Raw genomic sequence first — 26,990 nt, 5'->3', positions numbered from 1 at the left:
ATAATACTTACTCTTTTTGCTTAAATTGTCCTAACTTTGGTTATTTTCAGATCTTTTGGTTGGTTCCTTATGTCCTTGTATCCCATTGACATGTCTCTAACTTTCCTTTCCTTTTCATTTTTTTTTAAGCATTTACTTATTTTCTGGCACTACAAGATGCTCCAGGCTCATTTTGTGTATACTCTGTCTAGAAATCAGACATTTTCCCAAAAAACCCAGGTCCCTTTGTGTGTGTGTGTTTGTGTGCATTGTGCGCACATGTGCATGCATGCCTGTGTTTATAGAATGACATTAGAAACTAAGATCCAGGTACCAGATGTGCTTGTTATTGCTATCATTGCTTCTATGGTCTTTTACTGGATGGATATACTAACTCACATACATATGTTTATCTACAAATATTTATATATCCGTGTATGTATTTGTCCATGTGTATCTATGCTAAGGTAATTATGAGTTTATACTGATGTCCTCAACTATAATCCAGTAACATGGATCATGGTAGCCTTCTCTCCTTGCTTGTTAGTAATTTCCCACTACTACAGAGAAAACCACTTCCTGCCATCCTCCTTCCATTAACTTAATGATCCAATTCCAGTATCCATGGGCAGTGGTTTCAGAATAGTCAAGCTGTGCTCCTGGAGGAAACAGCTTTAGCAACTAGTGTACAGCACTGTCCTTTTCTAGCTACTGTACCAGGACCTGTAGGAAGTACAGAGAATAAACAAGAAACTGTTGGGCACCTGGGTGGTTCAGTAGTTGAGACCGCAGGGAGCCTGCTTCTCCTTCTGCCTATGTCTCTGCCTCTCTCTGTGTCTCTCATGAATAAATAAATAAAATCTTAAAAAAAAAAAAAAAAAAGAAATGGTTGCCAGGTTGACATTCTTTCTGTCATGACTCTAACTTACTAAAACAGCAGGAACAGGAACCCAAAGTCTTGAATGACTGTTACACTGTCGCAGTCAAATGACACCAGCAGGGCCTCAAAACCATGACTTCTATGGGAAAGATGACACTATGGGGGGTGATAGAGACGTTATTTTGACTCTGGGGCTGAATGAAAATGAGCAGTAAGTTTGGGGGCATGTCTCAGGGGCTTTAGGGTGAAAAAGGAGCAAGTTTAGTTCCTGTATGTATAGTACATCTCACCCTTCTCCAAGCCCCGATTACTTGGATAATCGACTCCACTCATTCCACTCACTTCCAGATAGACTGAGGTCAGCATCTTCTCTCCCTCAGGAAGACTGTCTCTCATCATTTGTAATGCAGTTAGATTCTTTTGTCAGTCTGCATTGCATCCATGATCTAAATATTTTCGTAAATTCACATACATCAAATTCATTCCTTGTGCTGTAAAGTTCTGTGGGTTTTGACAGATGTATTGCATTATATCAGCATCATGCAGAAGTTTCCCTGCCCTGAAAACTCCCCCATGCTTCACTTATTTAATCCTCTTCTTCAAACCCTGACAGCCACTGATCTGCTTACTGTCTCTATAGTTTTACTTTTTCCACATCTAGTTCCATTTACCGAGGAAAAACTGGGTCTCCCAATTCCTCCCAGTGAAGGAGAAAAGGATGTATACAGATAGATGTCTGCTGGTATAACCTGGACAGAAAAAAAAAATGGTTTGGGATCTCATTACTCAGAGGGTTTCAGAGGCTTTGGGGTTCAGTCTCTCCAGAGAATAAAAATCCATTCTCTAGTAGGGCTGATGGTTGGCTGGTCTCCCATTGCTCTGGGTGGAGGAGCACATATGATGCCTGCTTTTTTATATAGACTTTTAGCTCATGTCCCATTTTTGGTTCTATGTCTTGCCTCTTGCTCTTCTAAAGTATCAGGGCCTCCAGTTCCTGAGCATTTTTAAAGTTTAAAATGCCATTGCTCTTTTCTCAACAAAATCATGGTCTTGCAGTCACTTATGCCTCAGTGTTTCCTCTGCTAAGCTAGTCTCTGTCAGCTTTCTGTCTTCCAAAATTATGTTAAGATTTCTTATTAACCACTGTTCATTTCTCTTTTCCTTGTGGGTTTACTCCATGTTTAACCAGAAGTCTTGTTTGCTTTTAGAAGGTTACTATTTTGTGCAATTGAGATTGCCACTACTCTAAAAAATGTTCAAAGCCACAGGAATTGCATTATCTTGTATGACTAGTTTCTTCTTGATATGTATCTTGCAAATACAGCTCTTTATGTAGTTGTGATTAAAATAATCGTGTGCAAATAATTTCTTCATGGGCATTCCCAATCCTCTCTTGGGCAGGAATAAACCTATAAAAAATGATCAGTAGCATTCTTTTGAAACTTGCTGAAGTTAACATTTCTGCTTCATTTGTGGTTGCTCCCATAGAGACACCATAGTAACTGTAACTGTTGTCAGGGTTTGGAAATTTCTACATTGACTTTCTTGTATGGAAATTTGTTCTCTCACACACTCTTATTCTTTTGCAGCAAGTGGCATGTCAACAGGTTAGACTGATTTATATTTTGGACACCTTAATTTTGGATTTATCATGAAAAAGAATATGGAACAGAATTCAAGATCTATTTTGTTTTCTTGTTCCTCCTTTGCCCCAAGATGTATTTTCTTTGGTAACAGGAATAGAACATTTATAAAATTCCTAATCATTCCAGTAATTCCAATAAATGGAACTGGTACCTTCTAATGGTTTCTGGTTGTTTCACTGAATGCACTGAAAGGGCTGTGTGTATTTTTTTATTCTAAGGGACCAAATGGGATGAAATGAAAGGGCAATCTTAAGGGGTCCCTAGCCAGGTGAAGGCTTAGATCAAAGAAATGCTTTTAATGTGCCCATCATGGACCACATAGATTCTCTTATGTGATCTCATTTACTTTTATTCTCAAAATGACCACTGGGGTAGCCATGAGCCCTTTACAGGTAGGAGCCTGGAGCATTTGTCTTCAGTGAGGGTGGAGCCAAAGTGGGATCCCAGGGCATGGGCTTTGGGTGGCTTTTCTTGGGTCCCACATTTCCCTATGCTTTCTTTCCAGGTTAGTGAGAGTCTGTATAACACAGTGGTTAAGCATGGACTCTGAAGCCATACTACCCACATTCAAATATTTATTCTTCTATGTTCCAATTGGCCCCCATGCCTCAGTTTATCTACCTGTAAGTTGGAGAGAATGAAAATGATAGTTGCTCTGGGAATTAATATTGTAAAACTCTTAGTATACACTATACAAGTATTTACTAAATAAATGGATAAATTCCATTAAACTTCTAGTCCTCCTACCATGCTCAGTACTTGAAAGAAAGCAGATACTATCTTTAGGAGAGAGTTTTATGGAAATAGAGATGTGTACAGAAGTGAGAGAGTTTTCCTTCTTACATGGGAGGTTTAAGTCAGATTGGTAAGATCCTTTAACCAAAATTACAGCAGTGCCAACTCTCAAATGAATTATCTTAAAATCTAAGTGCTTATAAGACTTGCACCCATTTATCCTTGAATGACTATATAGAAATTTACTAAGAGTGAAAAATTCCAAGGATTGGACTGGAATAATCAGATTGTTTTTATTCTATAAATGTATATGATCCTTGTAATTGTTAAGCTCAGTTTAGTTGGCTTACTCAGACCTGGAATGGAGATACTGATGTGCCGACATTAGAAACAGAATGATGTAACAGATGAACATCCTCTGATATCATCTGCCTGATTAAAATTCCAAAGACTGCCTATCTGGTGCACACAGTAGCCATGAGATTGTAGAGACCTTTGATTATGGCTTTGGGTCTTTTTGTCCACTGGCCATTGTAGTCTCTTATCCCAAGGGTGAATAAATCAATGGCAGTTGGTGCCATACTGCATCTCAAAGGTTACTTTTTAAATGGAGGAATTAAGACAAGTATTGTTACCCCTCTTGGGCAGGTGACCTGCCCCACAGTGTTATCCACAGCCTGTATGGACCCGGGCCTAGCATGTCTGTGTCAGAATACCAACAATTCCACATGGTTTGGGGAACTGAATAGTTTGAGCAACTGAAGGTTAACCTGTGTTTGTTTGTATAATAGACAAAGTAAAGGAGCTAAAAGAAAGTTCATAGTCTGCGGGGTAAACAGGCTGGAAAGGATAGGGTTTCTCAATCAGGAGACAGTTTTATATCAGGCTGAGGACAGTATCTAGAGTAATTTTAATCAAACGCCATGCTTACACTGGACTTCCAGTGGCCCATACATATGGTGGACGGGTAAAGAGCTCGGGCTGGAGAATTGGTAGCTTCTGAAGAGGCAACAGATGGAGGTTCTTTCACTAGGCAAGTGCTTGGTAATCATTTGATTCATGAGACTGTGCAGTAGAAAAGCAAATAAAGCTGAGTCTGCTAAGACAACAGGGAAGACACGTTTCTTCCCTTGTATTGAAGAGCAGGTGCTATGTAGGAGTAAGAAACATTGGGGTGTTCAGCAAACCTGTGTTAATATCTGGTCTGTTGCTAAATTTTAGGAAGCCTGTGGTTAATATTTGGGAAGTTATGGTTAGGAATTCCTTCATTTGTTATTTCCCCTCACTGAGAAGACCCTGTTGGAATGATATCTCTGTATTTAGCTATCTGAGTAATGGGAAATCTTGACAGTACCCAACAGAAAGCTGTGCTATTAATAGTTTTCAGTTGATTACTGCACAGAGGAAGAAGGGAGGCAATATGGCATATTGGTTATGAGCTGGGCCCTGGAATGAAAGTTCTGGGTTTGATTCCTCATTGTACCATTTATAGGCTTTGTGATTTTGAGTAAGTCACTTACCCTTTTAGGGCCTCAGTTTCCCCATCTATGAAATGGGAACCATAAGTGCTCCAATCCTTGCTAGCTACTCTTGTTAACACCATTATTGTTATTGATTTTGTTAGCTGACCAATGACTGTGGGAAGAGTCCAAGGTCCACTGTACTCACATATCAGCCCTTTTCTGGGTCCTCACATCAGGTATGATGAGTGAGATGAGTGAGTAAACCACGTATCTTTGTGATATGAGACATTTCCTGTCTGTGACTTCAGACTTCAGTTTTTCTCTACAGTGGCAGCTTTCTGGTGAGCACCCGTGACTTCAATTCATCTTCTCTCATGGATATTTTTTCCTGGGTCACCACCTGTACAGTCAAGGTTTGCCGGCTTATCATTGTGAATAGATAAATTTTTATCAGCTCTTTTTCATTACCACAGGCTATTAAGCAAGAGATCTGCTCTGTCACAAAGGGAGGGATTTGCCCCAACATTCTTGAAGTCTCCCTGAGCAGGGCAGTGTTTAGTCTTAATTAAGACAGTGCTGCAGAGGGGCAGGGAGTCAGGAGTTATATCCCTGGGCTGAGAAGAAAAGGACTCAAGAGAAAAGGCTGAGACCAGGCACTTGCAGAGCAGCTCAGCTGGTTGAAAGTTGGCTTTGTTTAACGCCCAACTTCTCAGAAGATTTTCCTTGGCTGAGTGGGCTTGGTGGAGCGCTGGCTTGAGAGTGTTGCTTAGCAACGAGATTTTGTGGCACTCAATTTTCAGAGTCAAGCAACCCATCCCCTGCCACCCCTCCACCAGCCCTCAGCTACCATCCCAAGCCTCCTATTAGACAATCAAGTGTATGCTGGAGGGAGGGACCGGAGAGAGGGGGCAAAGTTTAATCATTGAACCCTAAGCAGCCTGGAAGTATTTAATCTGTAGCACCTAGTTCCCGGAGGCCTCCAGCCTGAACTGGAAGTGGGCAGCTCTCCAGAGACGAGGGAGTAAACACTGCACGGAAATCTCTGCCCATCTCCAGAGAAGCCAGACTTGGAAAAAATGTTTGCAGTACACTTGATGGCATTTTACTTCAGCAAACTGAAGGAGGATCAGATCAAGAAGGTAAGGACTCACAGAGCTGAGAGAGCACCGATTCATTCTTCACTGGTAGAACTAACTGATACTGTGCTTACATCCAAAAGGATTTAAGAAAGCTTATGAGAAAAGACACAGGGAGCACAGGACCAGTAAAGAGCTCATGCAGTGGGGAGAGGAAGTGAGTCGTCGTCGTCGTCCCCCCCCCCCCCCCAACATTACATATTGTCCTGAGCCTTGCATTTCACTTGGCACTATCCTGGTAGATAGGGGATGGGAGGGGATGAGGAGAAAGTCTTCAGAAAGGTGGAAGATGATTGTGTTTGATATAAGGGGAGTTTGGGGCAAAAGGCTACAAAGGAGGGGAGAGAAATTTTGAGAACTTTTAAAGTAATTCACATGATTCTTCGTATGCATGAAAGAATTTAGCATGGGAAGTAAGGGTGTGGGTTTTAATGCACAATAATTGAAATATTTATTATTGGCACATGCTGTTTGCCGATGATAGGCTGTTAATGGCGTGCATTATTTTGTCACTTTGCTCAAGAAACGTCTCCACAAAATTTGTTCCAAGGTAGGCCACTTAACAGTTGCCACGGCTCAACTGGAGCCCATTAGCATTGTCCCTTGGCAGCCTGGAGTGAGCTCAGCCTGCCATGCTAGCTGCCAGTGGCAGCTGCCAGTGTCTTTCAGTTAACAGATAATAGAAGTCATCTCAGCAAGCCGACTTAGCCAAGGTCACCCAAGTATTTCAGGTGGAGTGAGGATTAAACCCACGTCTATGACTTCCCTAGCATTCTTTCCATTGTGCCATGATGCCTCCTGGCTTTAGAGAGAAAAAGCATGGCCCCTTAACAGCCCTCTTGTGCTTGGTGGGGTAAGCCTTCACTAAATTCTATTCATCAAAGATTTGGGTTAGAAGTTATAGCAAATCTTAAAATATGGCAAATCAATCTGATTGAAGCTGTCTTAAATTTCATATAGTGATTCGATTCATGGAGTTCTCTACCGGCTTCTTAAGGAGGTAGAAAAATCCTACACCGCACTGCTGAAGGATTCACTTTCCATTATTACTTGCTTAGTAAAGAGGAAACCTGCGGTGGTGTCTCTCTAAACCTCCAGGGGGCAATCTTTGGAAACTTTACCTTTGGTTCTGCGAATTAGTTTCATGTTCTTGGGCCCCTTGGTGGTGATTAACCTTTTTTTACATTCTAGAATCAGGGAAATGTGTTTGTCTACCAGCTCAGTCACAGGCTTAGGAGGGAGGTTATGCTGCCTCCACTGATTTGTTCCAGGTCCTCTGGGAGGATGGTCAGCCTTTGTCAAGGCCTGAAGTTGGCCCTCCCCTCTCTCCTTCAAGAAAGCTGAAGAGTGAGCTGAGTCAGGATAGTCAGGAGCACTGGTAGCCACTTCAAGCAACAGGTGCCTGAGATAGGATGGGCATCTGGTTTATGGGTTGCTGGATGAATCATGGGTTCTGAGAACACAGGTCCATGTACTCTTCCATGTGGTGAAAACACACCTGGTCAAAAGGCACAGGCCCTTTCTCCAGGGTCAGGTAGCTGTCCCCTCCTTAGTTTCTGTACTTCCTGCCTCCAGGGTTGTCAAGACCCTGGGCTATACTTTGCTTGTAAGGGTTACTATTCAGACCCTGGACCAATGTTTTAAAATCTCCCTATACCAACATTAAAACAAAGAGAAAATAAAATAAAGAAGGAAGGAAGGAGGGAGGGAGGAAAGGAAAAGAAAGGAGAAGCCACTCTGGTAGCTTCTTTTCCAATTCAATATATTGACATTATTTGACCTATTGATAATGTTGGGCTGAGTCTGGTCATTGACCTGCAGATTGTTCACTCATAAGAGAAGGACTGGCTAGGTTTTCAGGGTGTACTTTTTACAGTTGAGTAAGTCAGCTTTACAAAAAGGGGAAATGTTACCTTTATTTATTTATTTATTTATTTATTTTGAAATGTTACCTTTAGTCCCACCCCCCTCACAAACACTGTCAGATCTGCCCTGGGGAAGCCTTTATAGTATTTTTTTGCAATTATACTTATAATTCTGAATCTTGTTTCTTTCACTTATTGTTATATTGTAACCACTGATGTACATTTGTCTAATTTCTTCATAATTACCATTCTGACATCTTCTAATCTTCTAGTCAAGTTGGGTATACTATAATTCAACCTTTTTCCTCTTGTTGGACTTTTGGGTACTTCTCCCCCACCCCAAATTTTTATTTAAATTCTAGTTAGTTAAGCTAACAGTGCAATATTGGTTTCAGGAGTAGAATTCAATGAGTCATCATTTACATACAATACCCAGTGCTCATCATAACTAGGCTACTTTCAAAAACACTTTTTTAAAAAAAATGATTTTATTTATTTATTCATGAGAGACAGAGAGAGAGAGAGAGAGAGAGAGAGAGGCAGAGACATAGGCAGAGGGAGAAACAGGTTCCCTGTAAGGAGCCTGATGCGGGACAATCCCAGACCCTGGGATCACGCCCTAAGCCAAAGGCAGATGCTCAATTGCTGAGCCACCCAGGCATCACCTCAAAAACACTTTTTAGCAATTAAGATATTGCTTTGAAAAACATAGGAATGTGTTTAATGTTCTCCATCTTTGGGATGATTATAAGGCTAGATTCCCAGAACTGAAATCACTGGGTCAAAGAGGTGAACCCTTTTATGACCCTCAATTCATATAGGACCTTTGGACAGAGCGGTTCATTTCCGGCTGCCACATTCTGTCATTCTACAGGTCTGAGCTTACATCTTTGAATTTGCTCTTCCTATGTTAGATGCGCTGTTCATAGCCTCTTTTGTTTAGAAGATATCTCGTCTTATGGTTTCAGAATCTTTTCAAAATTGTACTTGGTTTTCTGCAATTCCAACACACCCTCCTTTAGTGCCTGCAAAGAATGTGCCTGGCTACCCAGGCCCCAGATTACCTGTTTGGATTTAAAATAGAGCTTTTCTTTTGCCCCAACCTATGTTTCATTCTTCCCTTCTAGCTACTGTACCAGGACCTGTAGGAGGTACAGAGAATAAACAAGAACTGTTGCTAAGTTAATATTCTTTCTGTCATGACTCTAACTTACTGAAACAGCAGGTGCAGGAACCCAAAGTCCTGAATGACTGTTAAACTGCCACTGGCAAATGACCCCAGCAGGACCTCAAAACCATGATGACACTATGGGGATGCTGGAGACATTCCCTATACTCTGGGGCTGAGAGAAAATGAGCAGTAGGTTTGGGGGGCATATTTCAGAGGCTTTGGGATGAAAAAGGAGCAAATTTCCTGAGTAGTTCATCCCAGCCTTCCCCAAGCCCTAATTACTTTGGATCACATCCCTTCCATCAGTTTTCTCCATGTCTGTGGCTGTGCCAACCAATTAGTCATAAACAGACATAGTGTGAACAGGAAGCCCTTAATGAAGCATGACCTGGTTCCATCCTATCTCCTTAAGTACACTGAAAGCCCAGTGGTCCTTTTTGTTGTTGTTGTTAATGGCTCTCTGATAGTTTTCTGGCCTCTTGCTGGCTCCTGAGTCCCTGGAACCATGAGCCATTTCATTGGCTTGGGTCTCCGATTGGCCCCAGGTTGCACGGGAGGGATTCCCTGCTCACTAGGCCTGGCTGATGGCTATGATAAAGGTCGTGTGGCCCCATTACTTTGGGTGTAATGTCCCTGTTAGGCTCCTGCATCCTGCACAGAACTGTGACACAAAGCCAGGCTGTGAGGTGCGGGGTATGGAGCCTGCATTCTAGTTCCAGTGCACCACTCACCTAGAGCTCTCCCACTGCTGCGCCATGGCTCTGAGCTTTGGGGTCCTCACCTCTCAATTAGAAGCAAAAAAATTCTGGCCTTACCTGGCTGCCTCAAAGCAATGTCAGGGAGATTAAATGAGGTCATGTTTGTGAGAGCACTTTGTAGACTTCAACAGATATTCTTAGCTTTAGAGAGAAGTGTGGGAGAGTGATTCCTCCAGGAATGTGCTGGGATCAAGTCTCCTTGTGACCAAGATGGGTAGAGAGGCTGCTCAGTATGTGTATAAAGCAGAAGCGGCAAACACAGGGCACCTATGCCACACTCCCCGCTCTTGCCCCATCAATAACCATTCCAATGAGCCCTTGGAATCCAGGCTGCAACTCCCAAAAGATTAGCTTTAGCACGAGGTGGAAGCTGTTCTGCCATTTCTGATAGGACAAACTACCTTCAAGTGGACTGAGCATAGCCATCGTGATTTTTATACCTTCCCTCCATTAGGGTAATGGTCCTTTGCCCCAGCTGCCTGGTTACTTGAGTGCCATTCACCCATTTCCAGCAGCAATTTGAGCTGGCTTTAAAAATTAAATTTCATCTTAATTCAAACAACTTCAGTTAAAAACAGAATGAAAATGTAAAGAACTAGAATTTACAGATTGCAATTGGAACTGAATTTAGCTCTGAGCTTCCTAGCAGCCCATAAACAAAGGGAAACAAGCTTGGATATGTATTGTCATCGCTGGAAAAGAAAGGTTCTATGCTTAGGAATTTAATGTTTAAGCTAGTCTTTTGCAGTGGAGAGGCAATGGGACCGTGGCCCTGAACTGGGAATTAGAAACCCTGAATCCTTTGTAGCTTTTGCCCCTCTATTGTCCCATCAGAAAAATGGGAGAATCTTTTCTTCTTCACAGCTTGCCCTTCAGGGGAATAAATTCCTACCTCCCCTCCCAGCCTTCCATTCCATTCTACCCTTCCAACCTCCCACCTTGTCTCTATCTAGCTTGGTGAGGGGTCAGGCAAGGAACCTTTAGGATTCCACATCATGAAGCTGTCCCCAGGGTCAGAAAAATAGCTTTACGATGAGTGTGGGAATTAACAGCCCTGACTGGAGGATCAGCTTCCCTAGCAGGCAGCTGTGGTCACCCCGGCATCTGTTCCAGGTGGACAGGTTCCTGTATCACATGCGGCTCTCCGATGAGACCCTTTTGGACATCATGGCTCGCTTCCAGGCTGAAATGCAGAAGGGTCTGGGGAAGGATACCAACCCCACAGCCTCTGTGAAGATGCTGCCCACCTTTGTCAGGGCCATTCCAGATGGCTCAGGTGAGTGGGGCTAGGGGTTGCCAGGGACCTGATCCCACTGGTTTCTTCTTGGCTGATGAGTATTTCAAGTTTGCTCCTGTACCCTGGTTTACCTCTCTTTAGTCCTCTGTGCACATTCCTCCCCAGCTCCCTATGCTTCAGTCTATTCAATACCAGAAGTTTTGAACCAAAGTTCAAACGTACCCTGCCTTTTCTCTGCTCACCTTGGCCCCACACATTTTGTTTATTCACTTGCTGGAGCATCCCAACATTCTTCCCCTCCTGAACACCAACTTAGCTTTTCAGTCTCAGGGTAGAGGTTGTCTCCATCCCATGCTGGGTTAGGTATTTTTCCTATTACCCTGCCATGCCTGAATTTCCCTACTGGCCCAATGCTCCCTAAGGGCAGGGTCTGTGTCTTCTTCACCAGAGTGTTCTGAGCACCTAGCATGGTGCCTGATGCATACTAGGACCTGAAATATTTGTTGAATGGATAATGAATGGTATTTCATGCCTAAGTATCTAGATTCTAGGCCCAAGGTAGTAAGAAAGGAAAGACAACATGATGTAGTGGAAGGAAGAGTAAATGATAATTCAAGAAACTTGGGCTCTAGGAGCCCAGCCCTGATATTTCTCAGTGACCTAAAGCAAAATATTTAGCTTTAGTTTCTGTATCTGCAAAACAAGAGAGTTGGCCTCTGTATTTGCTTTCTATTGTTGCTGTAATAAGATACCACACTTAAGTTACCACTTAGCACCTTAAAGATTTATTTATTTATTCATTCAGAGAGAGCGAAGAGAGAGGCAGAGGGAGAAGCAGGCTCCACACAGGAAGCCCAACGCGGGACTCAATCCTGGGTCTCCAGGATCACACCCCAGGCTGCGGGTGGCGCCAAACCACTGTGCCACCAGGACTGCCCCACTTAGCACCTTAAAACCATGCACATTTACTCCCTTACATCTCTGAAGGTCAGAAGTTTGAAATGTGTCTATAATCAAGGTGTCAGCTGGCCTGCATTCTTCTGGAAGTCTAAGGTAGAATAAAATCTTTTTCCTTGCATTTTCCAGCTTCCAGAGGTCACTTGTATTCCTTGGCTCATCTCCAAACCAACCAGATAGCATCTTTAAATCTCTCTCTGACTCTGACCCTTCTGCTTCCTTCTTTCACATTTAAAGACCTTGTGATTACATTAGGCATACCCAAATAATCCAGGAGAATCTCCTAACCTCAAGGTCAATTGATGAGCAATTTTAATTCCATCTGTAACTTATTTTTCGCTTGCCATGTAACATATTCATAGATCCGGGGATTAGGATATGGATATCTTTGGGGAACTATTACTTCACTGACCACAGCCTAGAGACCTTCAGAAGGAATCCATGAGTTTCCATCCAATGCCTCCATTCTCAGCCTCTGGGCAGAGCCATAGGAAGGACAGGAACTGATGTCTACCAGCCACCTTCTGTGGTCAGGGGTGTTAGGAACTCACTGTCTCACATAACCCCATAAGAACACTGAGGTGTTAGGACGCCTGGGTGGCTCAGTGGTTGAGTGTTTGCCTTCAGGTCAGGGCGTGATCTTAGAGTCCCTGGATTGAGTCCCATATCAGGCTCCTGAGGAGCCTGCTTCTCCCTCTGCCTATGTCTCTGCCTCTCTCTGCATCATTCAGAATAAATAAATAAAATCTTAAAAACAAAAAACAAAAAACAAAAACCCTGAGGTTTTGCTCAGGTCAGATGAGAGAGCACTGAGGACCAATGTCAGGGTCGAGTGCTCTGGCCAAGCTCCAGAGGGGGCTTTGGGGTCCTTGAAATAGTAGGGGCTGAAGTTTGGGGACCTCTCAGAGACTTTGGATTAGCCAGGTTCTGGGGCCCTCTGAGCCAATAACTGGGTCAAAGTAGCTTCTGCCATTTAAGAGGTCCTCAGGAACTGTCATGGGGGAAGCCTCTTCCCTCATTGGTGGGTGAGTGACATGGTAGGCTATGTGCCACCCAGGAGGGACATAAGCTTTTGAGAGAGACAGTCCTGCTTTGAAATCTGCTGAGTTCCAGACGCTGCTCTATGAGAGTGCTGGAGGGACTGTGGTCCTTGATTGGTCATCCAGGGCCATTCAGAGTAAGCACCTGAGTCATGGGTGTGCCCAGGGGGGCACCCGGGTGATGTCCTCCTAGCTTCCTATGCTTTGGCTCCTCCTGCAGAAGTGTGTCCCCAGAAGCAAGGGAAAGTGAAAGTTCACAGGGAGATTATCTACAGAGGCAGATTGTTACCTTTTTTGATTAAAAAATATTTTTATGGATATATACTATATCTGACTGACATAACAGTTTAACATACTGACATAACAGTCATAACAACTGACATAACAGTTTCAGGTGTCCAACATGATTTGATATTTGTATATATATCACGAAATGATCACCACAGTGACATTTGGCAACATACATAGTTACAAATTCCTTTTTTCTTCTGAGAATTTTTAAGATCTGTCGTCTTAGCAGTTTTAAAATATGCAATGTGTTATTCTTAACTATTATCACCATGTTGTATGTTACATCCCCATGATGGAAGGTTGTGATAATGATTGCTGTAGAGATCCTGACAGCCCGTCTGTGGCTATTGCCTCTCCTAGGCAGGTCCTCCCTCCCTGAGGGTCCAGTGAGTCCTTTCTCTAGGGTCAAAGTCACAGAAGGGATCACGCCAGGTGGCTTCCAGGAAATCACGTCTTGAGTCACTGGTGAAGCCAGGTGACTACACACTGTTAAGGGCCCCTGGCAGCCAGAGGAAAGAATGAATCCGTGCTACACTACACTAGGGTTTGCAGATCACCTCTGATCTGAATTGCAGTACAGGAACCTCCTCTTTTATGAAAATCCTCTCATCCATCCTGACTGGCACCAGAGGCATGTTCCCCAAATCTCAACCAGAGCTTGGCACTCCCGTGCTTAAAACCTTTCTGTGACTCCCCCTTACCTTCTGGATAAAGCTCAAGCTCTTTGGGGTGGGGCAGTTTTTCAAACCCTTCCTAGTTTATCCTGAGACTACCTGCTAGTGTCCCGCCTTCCTCCAAAGCAGACCCTGCCGCCCTTCCTATGTGAGCTCTTCCTGGGACCTGCTCTGGCTGGTTGCTTCTCTCTCTCTCTCTCTCATTCTCTCTCTCTCATTCTTCTGCCCTCAGTTCTCTTCCACCTCTTCTGGGGTGTTGACTCCTGTTTTGATTTAGATACCGCTCCCTGTTCTTCCCTAGCACCTGGCATATTATTTGGCACAGAGTGCATGCTCAGTAAATGTTAGTACAGGGATTGTGTATCTACCCTATTTCTTACTCAACAAGATAACATCTATGAAAGCATCTCTTGTTTGGTATGTGATGAATGCTAACAAAAGTTGCACAGTATTAGGTCCCTGGATTCATTCATTCATTCTTTCTTTCTTTTTCTTTCTTTCTTTCTTTCTTTCTTTCTTTCTTTCTTTTCTTTTCTTTTCTTTTCTTTTCTTTTCTTTCTTTTCTTTTCTTTTCTTTCTTTTCTTTCCTTTCTTTCCTTTCTTTCCTTTCTTTTTCCTTCCTTCCTTCCTTTCCTTTCTTTCCTTTCTTCTTTTTTTTTTTTTCCTGGATTCCCTTTCCAAATAATAAATGGCTCCATCAGGCTTCTTTGGGGGCAGATCTAGGAAGATAAGAAACTTTCCTATCTTTCCAGATAATCTCCATTAAAACAAAACAGCCAGCTGGCTGGCTCTGTAAATGACTAAGCCTATGCTATCTGACTGTGGTCCACAGACCTGCAGCCACAGTACCTGGGAACTTGTTTAGAAATACAAAGTCTCTGGGGCGCCTGGCTGGCTGGATTAGAAGAACACCCAACTCTTGATCTTGGGGTCATGAGTTCCAGCCCCATGCTGGGTATAGGGATTACTTAAATAAAAAAAAAAAAACCAACACCCCCAAACACCCAAATCTCAGACCCTGCCTCCACTGAATCACAATCTGCATGTTAAAATTCTTGGGAGATTCACATGCACATTAAAGTTTGCAGAGCACTGCTCAGGCGGGCCTGTGCCTAGCTGTCTGATTGTCAGGAACAGAGAACCCAGGTGAGTCAGGTCAAGAAAGGAAGACTGTAGTGTAAGGACAGGGAAAGCAAAAAGGGGATCCCACAGGATCTCGTGGGAATCCGAAGGCAGGCACTGTGGTACGCTCAGGCCATAGGACTGGAGTTTTCTGTGGTTTCAGCCTACACACATGTGAACACCTTGGCTACCCAGCTGCTCTGGGCTGGGGGAGGCTTTCACTTCAGTCTTTACCACAAACTAACAATTCCTCACTGTCTTATTTCACAAGGAATAAATCTGAATGGCTTGCTGGTGCCTTATCTCCATGCAGCTGTATGTTTGGTCACATGGCACAAAACAAGGCCACTTGAGTGACCAGGTTTGTGGTCATGGTTCACTTACATGTGCTTTGGGTGTATATCATGAAGGTGTCCCTACTTTTCAGGCCAGGCAATTCTGCACAAAGTCTTGTGGGTTCATGAGTTTGCACACTTGCATTCTTGTCCTCTATCTGTGGCTGATGCAGGACACTGGCGGGTCATGGCAGGAATTCTCCCTGGATCCTGAGTTGAAGTCACCCAAGTGGGCTGCTTTGCACTAACTATGCATCATATCCATCTTTTTATTAATAGCATCTCTCTTGTGCTGGGCTGAGTCTGGCCCAAAATATGAAGATACTTGGTCCTGTAAGGGCTATCATTTGGTCCCTGTCTGTTTTAACCTCCCAGAATATATTCCCTCTGCCCACGAGACTGAGGCTTGTATGGGGGCTGGTTTCCCTTTCCTGCACACCTCCCTGCCTCTTCCTCCTGCCCTATCAGGACTTTGACCACACTTGGAGTATCCACTTCCTTGCTCTGGTTGTGGCATGCTGGATGAGGCTCTACCCTCAAGTCCCGTTTCTTTCTTTCTTTTTTTTTTTTTTTTTTTTAAGATTTTATTTATTTATTCATGAGAGACACACAGAGAGAGAGAGAGAGAGAGAGAGAGGCAGAGACACAGGCAGAGGGAGAAGCAGGCTCCATGCAGGGAGCCCAACGTGGGACTCGATCCTGGATCGAGTCCAGGATCACACCCTGGACTGAAGGCAGCACTAAGCCGCTGAGCCATCCAGGCTGCCCTCAAGTCCCATTTCTAATACTGCCTGCCTGAAGTGGGTGTATATTTGCCTTCTTCACGTTTATGCCCTACAGCATGGACCAGTGAGCAGAGCCCAGACTCCAGAGCCAGGCAGATTTGGGTCACACCCCAGCTTTGCCCCTTGCTGGGAGGGCTCACTTCTAAAATCTCAGCAAGTGGGTATAATGACACCTAACCCATGGGGTGCTTGTGAGACTTAGTGGCATTTATTACATGTCCAACTTCTAAGGCTGAGCTTGCCATATAACAGACCTTCAAAAAATGATAACTTTTGCTTGTTTTTTAATAGAAAATGGGGAATTTCTTTCTCTGGATCTTGGAGGGTCCAAGTTTCGTGTCTTAAAGGTCCAAGTCTCTGAAGAGGGGAAAAGAAACGTCCAGATGGAGAGTCAGTTCTACCCAACACCCAATGAAATTATCCGAGGGAATGGCTCAGAGGTATTGGGGCAGGGGCTCTATGAAGCAGCGGGGGGTGAGGGGTGGGCTTGGAATCAAGTTTATAAGTGACCATGCCTTAGCCCAGTGTCCTGTGCTTTCTCTTCTGTGTAGCTGTTTGACTACATAGCTGACTGTCTGGCAGATTTCATGAAGACGAGAGGGTTGAAGCATAAGAAATTTCCCCTCGGCCTAACCTTTTCTTTTCCATGCAGACAAACTAAATTGGAAGAGGTAAGGTTCATGCCAGGGAGGGAAGAAGCTGTGCAGGATTTGGGGTTTGGGGCTGGAGAATGTGGGCATGTTCAGGAGTCAGGCTGGAAACAGGAGAGGACTTTTTTTTTCTTTTTGAACAGTGAGGTGGAAATGTGAGACAAAGAAATTGTAAATGCAGCAGCCTTGGTTTTGCACATGACATGGGCACAGCACAGGCAACAAATTTTACTTTTAGTTCTCAGGCTTGGTTGCGTGAGAATCCCCTGGAGGGCTTGTTAGACACAGATTGCTGGGCCCCACTCTGGAGTTTCTTAATCCTTGCAGCCTTATATTTGCATTTCTAACAGTTTCCCAGGTGACAGATGTGGATGCTGGTGGTCTGGGGACCACACCTAGTGCCACTGACCACTGACAAAGCTGACTAGAATAAGAACAGGAAGGCTCAGAGAGTCTCACCTGCCTAGTGAGCCCTTAGGAGGAGGATGCAGGTAGGGTCACTGGAGTGACAATGTTGTTGAGCAGACACCGTATCTGGGACGTACAATCTCAGCTGTGCCACTATCCAGCTGGGGTCTCATCTCTGTGTGCCTCATATGTTCAACTGATAAACAGGGAGAAGTCAAGCTGAATCTTCTGTAAATCTGTGAGAATAAATAAGGGACCATAGAAAAGGACAATGAGCTTTCTGGGGTTAGAGGGACACGGTCAGGAGTCAGGTATCCCCAGTCTCCAGCTGTCTGGGGTGATGGCCCATGATCTCCTCCTATACATGCCGTCATGACACACAGCTGACAAGTCAATTCATGGAGCACCTTGACATTATGGACTGCCCTGGCATATGTTTGCTATTGCTGGGATGGGCCACTTCTCAGTGGGGAGGAGTGGACAAGGAATGGGTTCTCATGTCCCACAGACTTGTCTTTGAATCATGGCTCAGAACAAGCTGTGTTCCCCTGCATAAGTTACTTAACTTATTGAGCTCCTTGTTTTCCCATCTGCAAAACAGCGACTACAAAAGCTACTTGCTGGGCTGAGGGGAAACTTAGACCAGACCTCTGCCATGTGCCCCAAATTGTGCCTGGGCACAGTTGCAGGGTCACCACAATGATTGTCCCTATGTCACTGGTCTCTTGGTGCTTTTGTATCTTGTCCCCTGACTTAACAGATGTTTCTGGAGGGCAGGCACTGTTTTATATTCTTCTTCTCTAATTACAGGGTCTATAGCATGATGTCTTGTATTTTATAGGTGATTATTAACTATCAGACAATTAAAAAGTATAATCAATCATTTACTTGATTCCATTGAGGGAGAACTTGCTATGATCTCTCTAGACAGGGGATAGGCTGAGGTTCACATTTTTATTATTTTATAAAAAAAAAAGATTAGAAAAAATTGATATGAAGAAGTTTTCAGAAAATGTTAGAAGAGGCCAAGTGGAGTTGAGCTATGAGGTGTCATCATCTTTGCTGGCTGGAGGAGCAGAGGTCATGGAATCTGTAAAGATAGTAGGAGGAGCAGTTGTGGGGAATCAGGCCCCCAAAATCAAGATCTGTTTCACCAAGTAATTAAACACCTCTTATCTGAGCTCAGAAATGGAAACCTCAGGAAGAAGGAAGAGACTTCTCAAGCTCTGTTGGAGTTCATTTGAGTTTGAGAAACAAACTTGCATATTTTCTTGACAACTAGGGGGTGAATGCATTTTGTTTATCTAGGATTTTGGCATTTTTCTAAGCCAAATCCCTACCAGCATCTTTACGTAGTAGTAGTAGTAGTAGTAGTAGTAATAATAATAATAATAATAATAATAACGACAGTACTGTACCTCAGATTTTGGCAGTGTATCTTGCACTGTGCTGATAATACACTCTTTATGTGTATTATATCCCATTAAAATCCCCAAGCAATCATATGAAGTAGACATGATTATTTACACTTCATATTTGAGAAAAACTGCAGCTCAAAGATATTAAGGGACTTGTCCAAGGCCACACAGACACACATCCAAGAGTGGCTAAGCCCAAGTTCATAAGGTCCCACCTGCACTGCCTTTCCAGAAAGATATAGCTCTAGAACTTTGTTTAAAATACCAGCAAGTTCCTGGAAACGTTTTGACCCATTTTGTGCCATTTTCCAATAAGGATTTTCAGGGAAACATTTAAACTAGGGAAGAGTGCTTGATTACATCGAGGAAGGAAAAAATGCTTTTTCTCATCAAAGTCTAGTGGAATTACTTGTATTTGTTTTTTAAGATTTTATTTATTTATTAATGAGACACACACACAGAGGCAGAGACACAGGCAGATGGAGAAGTAGGCTCCATGCAGGGAGCCTGACATGGGACTTGATATCAGGTCTTCAGGATCAGGCTCTAGGCTGAAGGCGGTACTAAACCGCTGAGCAACCGCCTACCCCCCCACCCACCCCAGCCCCTTCCCCGGGCCGCCCGGAATTACTTGTATTTTATAAATTTTCCCCCAAAACTGCCTTTCAGTGGAGTCTAAAGTTAAGTAGAAAACCCTCAGCTACAGTAAGTGCACTAGTAATAAGGACTAAGTGTGGGCATAGCTGTTTCATTATGGCTCTGCTGCAGACTTAGGTTTGTGACACAAAATCGGGGCTCTTGGAGAAGGTGGAGGCTGAGAAGTCATCTGAGCTCAGGAGATGGCAGAAAGGGGAGCGCTTCCTGAGGAGGGGTGGCTCAGGAGGCTTCTTTGTGAAACTAAAAAATGAGTAAAGAAAATAATAGCGGCATTAAGAGGGGAGGTTACTTTACGATAGTTGTTTTGTTTTGTTGTTGTCGTTTATTTTTATTTTTTAATTTTTAAAAAATATTTTATTTATTTATTTTAGATGGGGAGAAAGAGAGAGCATGAGCAGGGGGAGGGAGAAGCAGATTCCCTGCTGAGCAGGAAGCCTGATTTGGGGCTCAATCCCAGGATCTGGAGATCATGACCTAAGCCGAAGGCAGATGCTCAATGACTAAGCCCGCAGGTGCCCCTTTTTCGTTGCTTTTAAATGAGGGAACAGAAAAGTTTTAGCCAAAGAGAAATATCTTTGCTTATGTGTGTGTTTCTGGTGGTAAAATAGTAAAACATTTCAATATAGAAAAGAAAAAAAGGGGCGCCTAAGTGGCTCAGATGGTTAAGAGTCTGCCTTCAGCTTGGGTCAAGATCTCAGGGTCCTGGGATCCAGCCCCATGTCACGCTCTCTACTCAGTGGGGAGCCTGCTTCACCCTTTCCCTCTGCTGCTCTTCCTGCTTATGCTCTCTGTCAAATAAATAAATAAAATCTTTTTTAAAAAGAGAGAGAGAGAGAGAGAGGAGAGTAGGATTGAAAAGTTTAAAGAAAACAGAGACACCCCTAATCTCAACCTTTAGAGAAACCCACTACTTGAATTGTTGGTTTTCTTTTCTTTTTTTTTTTAAGATTTTATTTATTTATTCATGAGAAACACACACACACACAGAGACAGAGACAGAGAGAGAGAGAGAGAGAGAGAGAGGCAGAGACATAGACAGAGGGAGGAGAAGCAGGCTCCATGCGGAAAGCCTGATGTGAGATTCAATTCCGGGACTCCAGGATCACGCCCTGGGCCAAAGGCAGACGCTCAACCACTGAGCCACCCAGGCATCCCTGTTGGTTTCCTTCTAGTCATGTCTATATTAAATAAATGATGTCATGTTGTATGCATAGTTTTAAAAAATATAATTGCATGTAGTTTTAAATCTTCCACTTAACTATATGTCACAAGCATTTATTCTCCATTCCTCCCATACACTCTGCCCCCAGTAGGTCGCACATTGTCTGTACCACCCTTTTGGGGGATGCCACCCTACAGTCTCTTACTCCTCTTTCCCATGGAGCAGGGATGTCCTCATGACCTATGAAGACAGAAATTAGGGAGATCTGGCACTAGGCGGCGCTGTGGTGCAGGGAAAGAACCCTAGTCACTGGTCAGGAGTCAGACCATTGCTTTCCAGATGGACTCTGTCCTTCACTCATTGTGAGATCTAGAACAGTTTCCTTCCTCTGTAAATCTCAGAGGATTGGGAGGGTGTGGTTGGGGAGTTTGAGAGTTTGGACTCAGCTACTTTTGACTGTGTGGCCTTGGACAAATCTCTTAATTCCAAAATTCTCTTCCATTCTGAAACAATCTATGATTATTTGCTATTTTACAAAACTCTTGGGAAACACAAAGTTTTTAAAAAACATTTTTTAAAGATATTTTATTTTTAAGTAATCTCTACACCCAGTGTTGGACTCGAACTCATGACCCCCAGATTGAGAGTCACACGCTCTACTGACTGAGCCAGCCAGGTGTCCCAGGAAACACCAATTTTATGCAAATAGAGAACCATTTTTCTAAGTTGAAATTAAGTTCTCAAGGGAGTCCTGCCAGGTAACACCACATTAGTTCTGTTTTGTGGACCTGGCAATTCATACATTCTGCACACATAATGTGTATCTACCACAGGCCAGGTATTTCCATCAGAGCATTTCCTGTGACAGAGGCAGGGAAACGAGGTTTCTTTCTTTCACAGATGAGTAAACTGAGGCTTGAGATTAAGTGACTTGACTAATGTCTTGTGAGGCCAAGTCCTCAACAATTGTTCTTTCTGCCACCATATATACTGTTTCAAACTGCTCAGATGAAATAAAGATGTTTATATGGTTAGAAAAAGCCTCTGAAGGAATGTGGAAAGAAATGGGGGTGATTCAGCTTCAAGAAGAGAAGCCCATGGGGATACTCTTTACGCATGAATTTTCTGCCACTCATTTTCAGAACTGAGGGCCTTCTTCACTTTAACTGGCTCTGAAATCTTCCCCCAGGGTATTCTGCTTTCATGGACCAAGAAGTTTAAGGCACGGGGAGTTCAAGATACAGATGTAGTGAGTTGTCTGACCAAAGCCATGAAAAAACACAAGGTGAGGGATTCGCCTCAGTGTGGGATCTCCCCTAGTCCTAGCTCCTTTCTCTCGATGTGGGGTCTCCTACTGTGCCTGCTCTGGAAGGAGAATCAGAGAGGGAATTGATCTTGGGGAAGGTCTCACTGTAATATAAATGTGACCAATTGTGACCAATCTGGATAAACCCATTGGTGAGCCTTGGTTATGTGGAACTTGTTCTAGTTGCTGTTAAAGTATGGTCCCCTGCTTCCCTGGGCTCTCCCCAGCTGCCACAGCCCCCCTCAGAGGGGTTTGGTTAGACCCCATGCATCTATAATGCTCTCATTGCCTCTCCCCTCTGAGCTTAAAAGATCACTTTCTTTATAACCTGACTGTCTCTCCTATTTTCCACTCTAATATTCATGGGTTATCGCTATTCATTGAATACATTTTATAATAATCTATACTGAAAAACCAAAACATGCTCCTTACTGGCTGAAAAGTACACAACTAAACCCAAACTATTTGTTATCCTGACAGCAAGAGGAATATTTTGAGGGATACCCTTTTAGTCTTTTTTCTCTTTAAAGATGCAATCATAATCTTTTATATCCTGTGTTTTTCTTTTATTGTTTCATTTTATTTTAGAATGCTCCCCCAAACCTTGGGGAACCATATTACCCTGGGGTAATAATCCAAGTTGACTTGTCAACTTGAGAAATCCCTGGTGCTGTCCATGGAGAGGACTTGGCTGAAGCTGGTTAAACTGTCCCCATGGGCAAGGGAGGACTTTGCTCCCAGGATAAGCATCCTTTCCTTAGGGGTGTATCAAATAAAAACTGGATTCCTGGTAGTCTGTCCCTCATATTTCCATTGCACAGAGGCCTCCACCCATAAGGCAGGAGCATGAGTTCCACTCTTCAGTTCCCAACTGCCTTTTCTCTCTTCTAGACGCCTGAACTTGCCAGAGGCCCTGTCTCTTTCAGGCAGGCCTGGCAGGCAGGATCTAGTGATTGTCTCATCATCTTCACTGCTTTTGCTTCCTCTGTGGGGAAGGATAAAGGGATGATGCCCCCTTCCTGCCCACTGATGCCTTCTGAGATTTGTGTTCCAACAGGACATAGACGTGGACATCCTGACCTTGGTCAATGACACTGTGGGAACCATGATGACCTGCGCCTATGATGATCCCTACTGTGAAGTTGGTGTCATCATTGGTAATTCAGTTTCACTTGATTTTCTAGGTTGGGAAAAGGGGCTAGTGTGCGGCTTAGTTTTAGCAAACTGAGTAAATTCTCTGAGAGGGTATTGGCACTTTGTGTTTATGAGAAGTAACATAGGGACATGGAAAATGAATACATTCATTTGACAAGCATTTACTGCATGCCTCTTGTGTGCTGGGCCTTTGCTCTGCATTGGGTTTTCAGTGGAGTCAATACCTAGAGGTTCCTGTATTCATGCAGCTTTTGGTGGGTAGGTAGATGAAAGGCCTGGAAGGTCCAAATGAGTAATCTTAACTCTAGGTCATGGTTGGTGTGATGGCAAGAGTGAAGCAGGGTGATGTGACTGAGAGTGAGAGTGGTGGGGTGGTGGCGGCAGGTCTCTGATGGTGACATCTGAGCAAAGATCTAAGGGAGGAGGAGGAGGGAGCAAAAGGGAGATGGAGAGGAAGAAAAGCCCTGGCAAAGGAAAGAGGGGACCTATGGCCTCTAAGGTGGGATTGAGTCTGGGATGCTTGAGGAGCCCTAAGAATCTGAACGGTGGCTGAGCCAAAGTGAGCTATTCAGGTTAGAGGAGTGGGCTATTCAGGTCAGAGAGGATGGACAGGACTGGGCAGCTTGTGTAGGACACAGGACACAGTCATTGTAAGGTCTTTGGCTTTTATCCCGAGGGGAGGCAGGCAGGAAGGCCTTTGAGGACTTTGGGTGGGGGATGGATAAATGGGGTGTGCATTTTTAAGCAACTCATTTTGGCGGCTGTGTCAGACAAAGAGAATTGACTACTGGGGGCAAGAATAGAAGCAAGGTGACCAGCCAAGAGGCCATTGCCCTGTGCAGGAAGGACATGGTGGGAGCCTAGATCAGGGATGTTGCTGCACAGGGGCAGTGTCTGGTGGGTGGTTCTTAACACCTGAGCTGGGAGGGGGGTTGGCCAGAGGTGTCCTGAGAAGGCAGTGTGGGGGATGATAAAGCCTAGTGGATTGGATTTGTTGGTTGTTCTTGAATAGATCCTACCACCTTCCCATTCCCTTCCCCCAATTGGGGAGAGCTTTCTGAATTGCCTTTTTTTGTAATTTCCAATGCTTCTCCTCAGCTGGACTTTCCCAAAGGGCAGGATCTTTACACCTGAGGGGTTTGATCTGCCTCCCCATTTCTGGAGCTCCACGGCTCAGAATGGGATAGGTGCTTGCCAGTCTTGGTTTCTAGCCACCGTCCACTGTGTATCAGCAGCTGTGTCTGGTAAACTACAGATTGGCTGCCACACCTAAATTGTGTCCATACTTTTCTCAGAAAAGCTTTTTCCAGGTATTGCATTATATTCTGCTTCTCTTATTTTTTATTTCTCGTGTTGACTTTAAAATCCTGTTGACCAGAGTGTTAGACAGGGGAAGATACTTTACAAAAATAATTTTTAAGCAGCTTTGAGCCATAAAAACCCTGTTATTTAAGGTGTACAATCCAATGATTTTTAGTAAATGTAGAGTTTCCTAACCATAACCACAATCCAATGGTAGAACATTTCCATCATCCTGGTAGATCCCAAACATACTGTGCCCTTTTATAGCCACTCCCCTAATATTCTAGTGTTTGAGGCATTTCCTTGGGGTGATTCTTTGTTTGAATAATGGAATGTTTCTTATGTGATAGCTAATCATTGTCAAAGATAAGGATGTAGCTTATGCTAGGAATAATTTGTGGCAGGCCATGAATAAAGAATATTTTTAGTATCAAGTAGAGAAGAGGCTAAGTTGCTTAGGGAAAGGATTAAAAAAATATTGTGGGTTGGTAATTTTTTTTTTTAAATTTACAAGATTAGGTTAACTCATCCTCTTTGTAAATGTGCTTTGTCAGCTTTCATGCATATTCATGAGGGACTTCTTCACAATCCACCTCATTCATGACAGCAAACCATTAACATCTGAGAAGTGTAGACTCGATATGTCAGCTTTATTCCTCATGAACTCCCAGGCTTGCCAAAGCTGCTTCCCTCAGTGAGAACCAGGCCCAGGAAGTGGATCAAAAGCACTTTGTGGTACATTCAGAGGACTCTCAGGCAGTTAAGAGTTCTCTCTGTCTTTGCCCAGCTGGGAGCCTTTCAGTCTGTGCCTATTTGCTCTGATCCCCTGTTCAGGTACTGGCACCAATGCGTGTTACATGGAGGACATGAGCAACGTTGACCTGGTGGAAGGTGACGAGGGGAGAATGTGCATCAACACGGAGTGGGGGGCCTTTGGGGATGATGGGACTCTGGAAGATATCCGTACCGAGTTCGACCGGGAGATAGACCTCGGCTCTCTCAACCCTGGGAAGCAACTGTGAGTCCCCTTGTGCTGTAACCTGGGCATCGGCATCAGTAAATACCCAGTCACTTAGGTACACTTTGAACCTGGGAGACTTTCTAGTTGTGACTAGTTACTCATCACAAGGAATTTCTGAGGACCCCAGCAAAAGTGAAGGCAAGAACATGGAGTGATCTCCCCTAAGTCATAACCCTAACTATTCCAGTTCAGTCCATATTTCTGGAACATGTCCAGAGGTAGGGGACATACAGCTGTGAACCAGGTGGCTCCGGTCCTGCCCTCTTGGTGCATTCGGACGAGTGACCATAGAACTAAACCAGTGCAGCCCAAGGGAGCAGGACTCAGGCAAGTCCCTCTTTTGTGTTTTCAGTGCTCCCCTGACACCCTGCTTTCTTGGAGGTCTAATTACAACACCTGGGGCCATGCCTTCCCAGCTTAGGTCTTAGGGAGTCTTTCTTGGCTCTCATTCCACATTCACACTCATTCCACAATAGAGTAACTGTTGAGAGTGCCTCAGCTCTGCCTACGTGCTGAGCTCCCAGAGCACAAGTCGGATTTTTTCTTTCCTTTCTGTGCATAGTATCTTACACATTTTTGCAGCTCATTAAGTGTTTGTTGAATGAAAAGGCATTTAAAAAAATTAAATAATTTCAGGCTTACAGAAAAGTTACAAAAATGGCATAAATTCCCCCTTCACCCAGATTCCCTAACTCAGATTACTAATACTCTCTCTCTGTTTTTGTGTGTATAATATATATATATATGCACATATACACAAAATATCTGAATGAAGTAACTTTTCTGAATCATTTGAGACTGCAATTGCAATTATAATATCCTTTCACTCCTAAATACTTGAAAGTGTATTATCTGCAATCAAGAGAGTATATTCTATTACAAAACCAAAGGATAATTATCAAAATTAGGAAATTAACACTTAATCAGTTCCAATATTTAATTTACAGAACTTATTCAAGATTCATTAGCTGCCCCATTAATGTCCTTTATAAAAAGAGAAAAAACAATGGTCCTGGTCTAGGTTCCAGTTCAGGATCATACATTATATTTTGTGGCCTTTCTCTTTAGCCTCTTTTAACTTGGATATCCTCTGAAATATCTGTTTGTTTTTCATGAGCTTGAAGATACAAGCCATTTATTTCACAGAATGTCCCTCAATTGTCTGATGTTTCCTCATGATTAGATTCTGGTGTGCGTTTTTGACAGGACTATCACAGAAGGGATGTGTGTCCTTTTCAGTGCATCATATCTGGAAGCACTCAATGTTTGTTCCATTCCTTGTGAAGCTATCTCAGATCTCTTGGCTAAGGGGCTGTACAACAGGCTTCTCTCCCAGAAGGTTGTTATTATTCTTTCTATAATGAATATGTATCTGGTAAAGAGATACTTTGAGACTATGTAAATATCCCCTTTCTCATTAAACTTTCACTCTATTTTTAGCATCCTTGATGGAATTCTAAATCCATCATGTTTATTAGTTTTGTAATTCTACTCTAAATCTCGGCTTTTCTATCTCCTCCATTTATCTCTTTATCCTAATATGAACTCATGGATTCTTTCTGTTATTTAATGGGTATCATTTATTCCTATCGTTATTTATTTTGATGCTCAAATATTTTCACATTTGGCCAATGGAAGCCCCTTTGAGCTGGTCCCTGTGTCTTTTCGATGTGTTCCAATCACTCTCAGTACTTTCTTATTTTCTGGCACACTAAGATGTTTCAGGCTCATCATGCATTTTTCTAGTCCTGGCCATTTTTCCAAGAAACTCTGGTGAGTAAATATTTAAAATACCTCCTAGAAACCATTCAAACATTAGCACTGCATACCCGGAAAG

General features: G+C 43.5%; 1 protein-coding gene across 1 annotated transcript in view; it reads left to right on the top strand.

Moving 5' to 3' along the window:
• Positions 1-5,685: 5,685 nt before the first annotated feature.
• HKDC1 (hexokinase domain containing 1) overlaps positions 5,686-26,990 on the top strand; it is a 40,519-nt gene continuing 19,214 nt past the window's right edge. The window contains exons 1-7 of the mRNA XM_041747121.1: positions 5,686-5,842; positions 10,747-10,909; positions 16,366-16,514; positions 16,626-16,745; positions 21,559-21,654; positions 22,733-22,832; positions 24,967-25,150. Of these exons, the coding sequence (XP_041603055.1) occupies positions 5,780-5,842; positions 10,747-10,909; positions 16,366-16,514; positions 16,626-16,745; positions 21,559-21,654; positions 22,733-22,832; positions 24,967-25,150 (875 nt within the window). The 5' untranslated portion in view covers positions 5,686-5,779. The remainder of the gene's footprint in view (positions 5,843-10,746; positions 10,910-16,365; positions 16,515-16,625; positions 16,746-21,558; positions 21,655-22,732; positions 22,833-24,966; positions 25,151-26,990) is intronic.

Source organism: Vulpes lagopus, chromosome 3 (assembly GCF_018345385.1).
Source record: "Vulpes lagopus strain Blue_001 chromosome 3, ASM1834538v1, whole genome shotgun sequence".
In the NCBI taxonomy this organism is placed as follows: domain Eukaryota; kingdom Metazoa; phylum Chordata; class Mammalia; order Carnivora; family Canidae; genus Vulpes; species Vulpes lagopus.
The sequence above is the reverse complement of the archived record's forward strand: the minus strand, read 5'-3'. Positions and strand labels throughout refer to the sequence as shown.